At 37.8% G+C, this 8994-nt stretch overlaps 1 protein-coding gene across 30 annotated transcripts in view; it reads right to left on the reverse strand.

Moving 5' to 3' along the window:
* The window catches only part of SRRM1 (serine and arginine repetitive matrix 1), a 31729-nt gene that overhangs the window by 17421 nt on the left and 5314 nt on the right, over positions 1–8994 (reverse strand). For 13 of the 30 annotated variants that reach the window (XM_036444682.2, XM_036444678.2, XM_036444681.2 and 10 more), the window contains 6 exons: positions 8455–8625; positions 7116–7231; positions 5565–5768; positions 4106–4300; positions 3528–3647; positions 1033–1307 (listed from right to left, as the gene is read on the reverse strand). In XM_036444682.2, coding sequence (XP_036300575.1) covers positions 1033–1307; positions 3528–3647; positions 4106–4300; positions 5565–5768; positions 7116–7231; positions 8455–8625 — 1081 coding nt within the window. The remainder of the gene's footprint in view (positions 1–1032; positions 1308–3527; positions 3648–4105; positions 4301–5564; positions 5769–7115; positions 7232–8454; positions 8626–8994) is intronic. The other 17 variants (XM_036444680.2, XM_036444684.2, XM_036444679.2 and 14 more) reach the window with 6 other exon arrangements.

Here is an 8994-nt window from a genome sequence, read left to right on the forward strand (position 1 = left end):
ATTCCCAAATAGTTAAAACCATATTCAGCTTCAGTGGTCACAAGGCAGCCTCTGACTACAATGATCACAGTACGTCTCTTTGGCTAGGTCCCAGAATCCACAGGAATAGAACCAGTCCTTTGTCTCCACCATGACTTATTTCTTGCTTATGTATATATTCACTGCTATTTGTTTCTGAAAAGCAGCAGTCTGCTTCCCCCAATAATATAAAACACAAGCAGTTGGTACCAATGAAGATTTCTCAAAGGTAACTACTAATTCTTAATAATTAACCTATTTTAACAGGAATTCAGTCCTGTTCAGGTACACTTATTGGCCTTTGGCTATATATGAAACAGAAAAATCACAAGTTGATGTATTTTTGCAAAGTGACACATTGCCCTAAGCACCAAGCCAGATTCCATTCAAATAGATCCTATAGTGTATATTTAATACTAAAGAAACAAACCCCAATAGAACACAACCTTCATTCAAGACTAACAGCCAATATTTTGTTGCCTGGCAGGATCACAGATCATAAATTCCCGAGAAATCAGTCTACAGAATAAAGCAAGAACAAAAGTCAAGAATCCTGCCTAGAGCCTAAATTTAAAAAACAAATCAGCTTTTAAGAGGACACCATGTCCTTCCCTAGAGAGCACTATGTGGCCGAGAAAATAATTAAAAAGAATATGAAGTCCTCGGAACAAAAAAATCTCCAGGGGTTCGGGAGTGGGGAGCTAATTGATCTCACAGTAATACAATGATCCCTTATCCGTGATGACACAACTTTGATGTTACCCAAAATCAAACAGCACCAACTAACAGAAGGTATTGCTAAAAACAAAACACATAAAAGTCTATTACAATAAATCTTGAGAACTTAAAGCAGGAAAGAAAAGGTGAACGAACCTAAGAGCAATTAAAAAGAACACCACATACAAATACTACCCAGAACGTCATACTTTAAAAGGTGGAAGGGGTGACCAACAACTGACTAAGCACCTTGTAAGTAAATGAAGAAAAGATATATTATTTTTGTTTGATTTTTACCTTTACCTGAAGTTCTCCCAGGAGAGACAGAAACACGACTTTTTCTTGTCCGGTTTGACTGCTGGGGTGTCGGGGAATGGCGAGTTTTTGGCGGAGGAGTTGCTGGAGGTGATGGCCTGTGCCTTCGCCTCGGAGGACTTGCTGAGGGGGACAGCCTACGCATTTTTCGTGGGGGGCTGGACGTCCTCTTAGGAGGCTTCTTTGGCGGCGACCGGGAGTGAGACGAAGACGAGGATGAGCTACTTCCAGACAAGGATGCTGACGAACGCCTTCTTCTGTGGAATGAAGTGTTCATATTCAGTAACTGCACACTTACAAAGGTTTTGTACAGCTTATACAAAAATTCAGCTATTTTTATCCAACTTGTGAGTTTATGTAGCTAAGCAGACAATGAGTTTTAAAGAGAGGAAACAAAATCATAACCATAACCTAGCACAGGAAACAGCTAGTTCAAGACTAACTATGAAAAAAGAAATTATTCTGATAAATGTATGTTTGAGTTGCCTTTCCAGTTATAAAATATTGAGTGCTAATGGCATAACTAATCAGTCTCCTTCTTCAGTGTTTTGGAGTTTGCATACAATATTTAGGTGGAAAAGTATTTTCCATTTAATAACAATGTCAAGCAACCTTCATGTTGCATTTTTAAAGAGATGCAAAAGATTAGGAATTAATTTAGCTACATAAACTTAGAAGCAGGGGCCTCTTGAATTCTGCGGCAAAATTTGTGTTAAGTTCTGTTGCAATTATGTGTACCTGCAGAATTCACCTTTGGCGGAAGAATTCCTGAGAACCTGAAAAAAAGAAACCCTACCTTAAGTGTGAGATAAAAACTACCTGAAAGGGAATCTTAACACAATCTGCAAAATATTTTGATTGCTAAACAGCTCAATTAATAAAACATGCTGTTTGCAAAACTCCAATATACAAATTAGCCGTTTCCACTAATCTTGTACTAGAAAAGCAGCAGTATTACTTTTCTCTGAGGAGAAATCAATTTTAGAAGTGTGATGTTTAAACTGAGTGACCATTTATATCAGTCTCACTTATCAATAGTAACTAAATTAATCCTATAATTTTTAATGGTTATAAAAATGGTTCAGTTTACCTTGACAACTCCTCCCCACAGAAAAATATATTATCTGTTTAAAAACTATAGCATTCTAAAAAAAAACCCCAGTCTGCAGAAACAGCAAAAATTATGGAGCTTATTGCTCCCTCTCTTTATTTCCAATTTAATTCGGTCCCCTGAAAACAACCTTAAAAGATTCAAACACATAAAATTCTTTCCTGAGTATAATCTGAAGTATAACCATCAGAGTTCCTTCTAAAAACACATGAATACATTGATTGTCAAGAAGGCACAGAACTTTGCTATCAGTGCACCAGGCCTCTATTTTGAACAATACAGCAACAATCTTTTTGTTAAAAGTGATAGATCAAATATTTTACTTTATGCTAACTTTAAGATTATTTAAAAAATAGAACACTGTGTATTAACAGGGTTTCTTTAATGTCCATTCTCTTAAAAAATAACAAGACACCAAACTGCTAAAAGATTTTATCTACGGAATTGGATTATGGGTAAAGAGAAAGAGAGACATGGATTTGTTGTTCCACTTATTTATGCATGCTGTTTGATTACTACATGTGTCCTAACTGAGGATCAAACCCACAACCCTGGCACATCAGGGCAAGGCTCTAACCAACTGAGCCACTGGCCAGGGCTGGGTCATTTTTATTTTTATTTCTATTTGAATTATTTATACTAAGTACTCATTTCTATAAGGACAAAACAAAACAACAAAAAGCATTTTAAAAATATAAAAGTATATGCCTGGCTGGTGTGGCTCAGTTGGTTGAGTGACTTAATTCCCACTCAGAGCCCATGCAAAAAAACAACTTATGGATGCTTCTCTCTCACATTGCTGCTTCTCTATCTTTGAAGCTTTATAAAGATGTCCTCAGGTGAGGATTTAAAAAAAATAAAAGTATAATTAATGCAAATAGATTATTTTAATACTAGTAAGAGCAGCTTACTGGCTTTGGTGTCATCAACTGTTCAGAAGCCAGTGGTAATTAAAATCCAAAAAAGAGGTTAGGTGACTAATTTCCTTACATGATAAGATTTCTTGGTGGGGTATGAAAGGATATCTTAACAAGAGGTATCAATAAGATGGTAGGGGGGCAGGGTGAGCTTGGAGGGAATCAATGGGGGAAAAAGGGGCGCATATGCAATATTTTCAACAATAAAATTTTTTTTAAAAAAAGACGGTAATTTCCTTCTTTTTTTAATTTTCCAACAGTAGACTAGAATTATTTTTCATTAAAATACCTGCACACCTCAAATGAGATAGGCTCTTTGGAAGACATTACCCATCACTCATGAGTTCTTTCTGCCAAGGGGACACTGATATAAAGATTAGCCTAAAATAAATGTCTGGTCCACTTTCACACACCCAACACTTCCAAATTAAAAAAGGAAAGCAGCTCACCGTCTCACCGGAGATCTACTTCTTCTGTGCCTTGGTGGAGGAGGCATTCGTCTTGGTGGAGTTCTTCTTCGAGGAGATGGCCGCCTTCTTGGGCTTGGCCGCCTTCTAGGTGAGTATGATCTGCCATAACAAAAAAAAATTAGGGCCTGAATAAACCAGGAACACAAAATAAACTGACATAGTTTTCTCAATAGCTACATTTTCAAAAACACATTTCATAGGATCTAATTCCATTTATGTAGAGATTGTTATGGTATAAATGTCCTCAAATTCTCTCTGTAAACCCAAATAATATTTTACTAAATGCTTTCTATTGTTGTGAAACTAGTTACCTAGCCCAGCTGGCATGGCTCAGTGGTTGTGTCAACCTATGAACCAGAAGGTCACAGTTCGATTCTCAGTGTGGGGCTTGCAGGAGGCAGCCGATCAATGATTCTCTCATCACTGATGTTTCTATCTCCCTCTCCCTTGCTCTCTGAAACCAATAAAATTAAAAAAGGAAGAATCTAGTTACGTAACCCTATGGAGAATAGCACATAAAACCTAATCTCTGTGCAGATCCTAAAGCCACAAATCACCTTGATCTGGATCTATGGCGCCGTCTAGGTCGAGCATGAGAAGGAGAGCGAGAGCGCGTCCGGGATCTTGATTTGGAACGTGACCGAGATCTTGGTCGGGTCTTCTCCTTTTCCTTTTCTTTTTTGGAATTTTTCTCCGGAGTAGGTTCTTTAGGCTCTGGTACAGGCTCAGGCTTGGGAACTTTCAGGATATCACTATGGAAGAAAAAAACCCCCACAGATTTATTTTCCCCCTCTTCTACTCAGACTAAGTCATATTTTTTTTCTATCTTTATTGATTTCAGACAGAAAAGGAGAGGGGGAAAGAAATAGAAACATCAATAATGAGAAAGGATTATTGGTCAGCTGCCTCCTGCATGTCCCACACTTGGGATCAAGCCCACAACCTGCCTGGCATGTGCCCTGACCAGGAATTGAACCATGACCTCCTAGTTCATAGACTGATGCTCAACCACTGAGCCACATCAGTCAGGCTTGTCATATTTTAAACAGAAGTTATTTATCTTTGTAAAAAGTTTTCAGCCCTAATATTTGACAAAGGAAACAAGAGCATACATGGAGTCAATACAGTCTCTTCAATAAATGGTGCTGGGAAATTTGATCAGATACATGTAAAAAAATGAAACTAGATCAACTGGGGGAAAGGGAGACATATGTAAAACTTTAAACAATAAAAATTTTCAGCCCCACTCAGTTGGTTGGGCATCATCCTGTACACCAAAAGGCTGCTGGTTTTATTGTCATTCAGGGCACATATCCAGGTTGCAGGGTCAATCCCCTATAGAAGAAATGCAGGAGGCAGCAGATCAATGGTTCTCTCTCCCTTCCTGTCTAAAAATTAATTTTAAAAAATCTCTAAAAAAATTTTAAAATCTGTGAAGACTTCTCCCAAGCTCCAAAAGATCAGTGAAATCTGAGAGCAACTAATAATTCTAATTGCATACATTTTCTTAAACTACAGTGTTGACCATATTAAGGGGGGGGGGGAAGGGAAGCAAGCTATAGTATATAAAATATTTTTTTAAAATATAATCAAGCCGGGACCGGTTTAGCTCAATGGATAGAGCGTCGGCTTGGGGACTGAAGGGACCCGGGTTCGATTCCGGTCAAGGGCATGTACCTTGGTTGCGGGCATATCCCCAGTAGGGGGTGTGCAAGAGGCAACTGATCGATGACACTCTCTCATCGATGTTTCTAACTCTCTCTCTCTCTCCCTTCCTCTCTGTACAAAATCAATAAAATATATTTAAAAATATATATATATATAATCAAAAGAAAGCAGTGGTCACCTGCGAGGCATTTTAATTATATTCTCTTACACAATTTTGACTTTTTCTATAAGCTGATTTTAAAAATAAATAAATCAAGTAGTTTTGTTTCAAACTTAGGTATTATATTTGGGTTCACTTAATAACAACCTACAAGTGTGATATTTACAAATGAATTTTGATGTACTTGCCTAGTAGAAGTGGCCTCTTGTACTGAGGGTTCTTTTACTTTTGCTGATGGTTCTGGGAGCTCGGGAGTTTTTTCCTTCTTTTCGGGAGCAGGGGAAGGACTCCGGCTCTTGGTTCTGTGACGGGGAGATCGAGAATGACTGCGCTTTCTCTCTCTCCTGACAGGGGAAGATCGTCTTCTAGGGGAAGGAGATCTGGATTTGCGTCTAGGATGAAAGCAATTTTTTCAGGTTTTTGAATAATGTTGATTGGGGAAGAGGGTCAAAGGCAGAAGTGAAGATTAATCTTTTTAATTTAATCATTATTATTTATATCTGAGAAGTTCCTATGGAAATAAGATATCCTATCACATTTACTTAATACGGAAAGGGCCAAGAAAAAAACAGTAAGGCAAGCAAAACCATAACAGTCTCTGGAATACCGGTTATAACCTGCAACTCTAGATATTGGTTCTTAATTTGTTCCAGAGATACTCAACGAGACCCAGAGACCAAATTTTCAGAGGGAAATGATGCTTAAAAATACAGCTGACTCTTGAACAACAAGGGTGTTAGGGGCACCAACTTTTAACTTTTGACTCCCTAAAAATCACTAATAGCCTACTGTTGACCAGAGCCTTACCAATAACATCAATTAACACATATTTTGTATTTTATACTCTACTCTTATCATAAAGCTATAAAAAAATATTAAGAAAATCACAAGGGGACATAAAAATATAATGAAATTGTAGAGAACATGTATTGCAGAAAAATGACCAATGCAATTAAAGTAATATGTTCTCCAGAAGAGAAGTATATCAAACTTGTATAAGATAGCTTTTCTGTAAGAGAAGCTCCCTTTTCTTTCCAAGTTTCCCTTAACTTGAAGTAAAAAAGTAGACCTGGTTCATCAATAGTAGTTACCTCTATGATTTGTGCTTAACTCTAGAACAAGTATCAAATATATAAATGGAAGGGACAAAGAAATTACCTCCTCCCTAAAAATGAAAAGCCTAATGGAATTCTCACCTTTTACCACAAATACAATAGAAACTGAATCCTGGATTTAAAAATGGGAACCTAACCATAGTCTCATTGAAGGAAGAAGAAAACAAATAAGTAATCTGTTTTGGGCTTAGTAAAACCAGCTAAGAAAAGCAGAATAAGGAATTAGAAAAGTGTAATATGAACATCTAATGGATCCAGATTTCAATAAAGAAGAAAATGTAAAGAGAAAAGGTTGGACAATATTAAAATAACTCAAATTAGTTAAATGGTAATTTCAGCTATAGCAATATAGGAAACAAGTCTAGATTTTGACTCAAGAATTAAGAGTTAAATAATTCACCAAGATTTTAGAGCCAAGTATAGTCAAATCACCTATCTCAAACAACAGGTGAAATATTTTAGATCAGAAGCAAGCAATACTTCACCAAGAAAATTGTATGATGTGAAAAATTTTGGAAATAGTGCAGTTAGTTTCCCTAGTAACTTTTAATTCTCTACACAAAGAATACCTTAACACCTAAAGTACTTATAACAAGAGTAGGCAACGCATCTATTGTATTGTACCTTCGTGGGCTTCGAGACCTTTCTCTTTTTTCTCTGCTGCTTTCTTTTTCTTCCTTATCCCTCTTATCTTTGTCTTCATCTTGCTTTTTCATAGATGCCAACTTTTCTTGTTCTATCTGCAAAGATGTTTTCCAAGTAAACATAGCTGAATATTTGAGATCAACAGACTCTGCACATCTGACAAACACCAATGCTATAAAACTGTCACTTAATCAGCCTCTGCTTTTCAGCAACTCTTCCTCATTCACTACAGGCCCTTATTAAGACTGGTACTAAATACTTGCTGAAAATTAATCCCTGAACTGAAGGTTCATGGCTGTTTTGAAAGTTTATTTTAGATCATTTTTGCCATGTCTGGTGTTACTCGGTTGGGCAGTGTCGGTCGTTCTTTGCACTGAAGTTGCTGGTTCAATTCCTGGTCAGAGCACACGCCCCAGTTGTGGGTTCAATCCCCAGAGGGGGGAGGCGGCAGCGGATGGATGTTTCTCTCTTCTCCCTTCCTTTCTCTAAAATCAATAAACTATTCATTTAAAAAAACATTTTAAAAAATTTATTTATTTGGAGGGAAACATGATTTGTTGCTCAACTTATTTATACATTCTTTTTTTTTCTTAATAAACTTTATTGATTTTTTACAGAGAGGAAGGGAGAGATAGTAAGAAACATCGATGAGGGAGAAACATCGATCAGCTGCCTCCTGTACACCCACTTCTGGGGATGTGCCCACAGACCTGGGACCTTTTAGTCTGCAGGCCGATTTTCTATCCACTGAGCCAAACCGGGTTCGGCTATTTATGCATTCTTGGTTGATTCTTGTATGTGCCCTGACCAGGGATCGAGCTGCAACCTTGGGGTATTGGGATGACACTCTAATCAAATGAGCTGCCCAGTCAGGACCATCCTCAAGTTTTGTTTATTTAACACTAGATGCCCAGTGTACAAAATTTGTGCACTCGGGGCGAGGGTGGGAAGGGGAGGGTCCCTCAGCCTGGCTTGTGCCCTCTTGCAGTCCAGGAGCCCTCAGGGATGTCGAGCTGGCAGCCAGACATCCTTAGTGCTGCTTCGGGAGGCTCTGAACCTGGCTTCCAGCTGAGATGCGTTTAGCATCTGCCCCCTGGTGGTCAGTGTGTGCCATAGTGACCAATCATTCCACTGTTCAGTTGATTTGCATATTAGCCTTTTATTATATAGGAGACTCACTCCCTATATAAAGAGCCTGTGCTTACCTTTTACACTGTTATTGTTTTAGCAAAGCAAAACAACATGCTGTTCCTAGCTGGGTCACGTAAAATTAAAAGCACTACTCTTGCAAATCAAGGTTACAAAAAGAAGAGATTACCTGTCTTTGTTTTATTTCTTCTTTCTTCAGTTCTAGGAAAGCAGACGGAATTCCAGCGATGTTTTCTTGTGCACTTAAGAGCAGCGGCCACAGTTCTCCCATAAATTCTCTAGCATTTTTCCCGTTCAAAAACCCAGTCAGGTTGATTTGCATCATTTTGGAGTCTGGATTCTGCAAAGAGACATGACAGGAAGAGAAACAGGTTACTTTGAAACCAACCAACCAACCAACCCAAAACTCATTAAATTAGTATTTTTTTTAAGTAGTACCATAGGGGCTTAGGTACATATATATTCTTTACTATTTTAAAAGTAGTTTTCCCTAGAAGTTCCTCAGCAATATAAATCTCTATTAGATTACCAAATTTTCTCACTCTACCAAAAGCATCAGAGCAGACTTACTCCTTTGTGGGTTTCGTAAGTATTTTTAGACTGTGTGGCTGTTAGTGGGCTTACATTTATTAACTTAAAAAAATCATCATGTAAATTCTTGCATTTACTAACAGAGAAAGTGTCTGCTTGCCAGGAATTTTCCCTGAGA

The sequence above is a fragment of the Pipistrellus kuhlii genome, unplaced genomic scaffold (assembly GCF_014108245.1).
Source record: "Pipistrellus kuhlii isolate mPipKuh1 unplaced genomic scaffold, mPipKuh1.p scaffold_m20_p_2, whole genome shotgun sequence".
Classification (NCBI taxonomy): Eukaryota; Metazoa; Chordata; class Mammalia; order Chiroptera; family Vespertilionidae; genus Pipistrellus; species Pipistrellus kuhlii.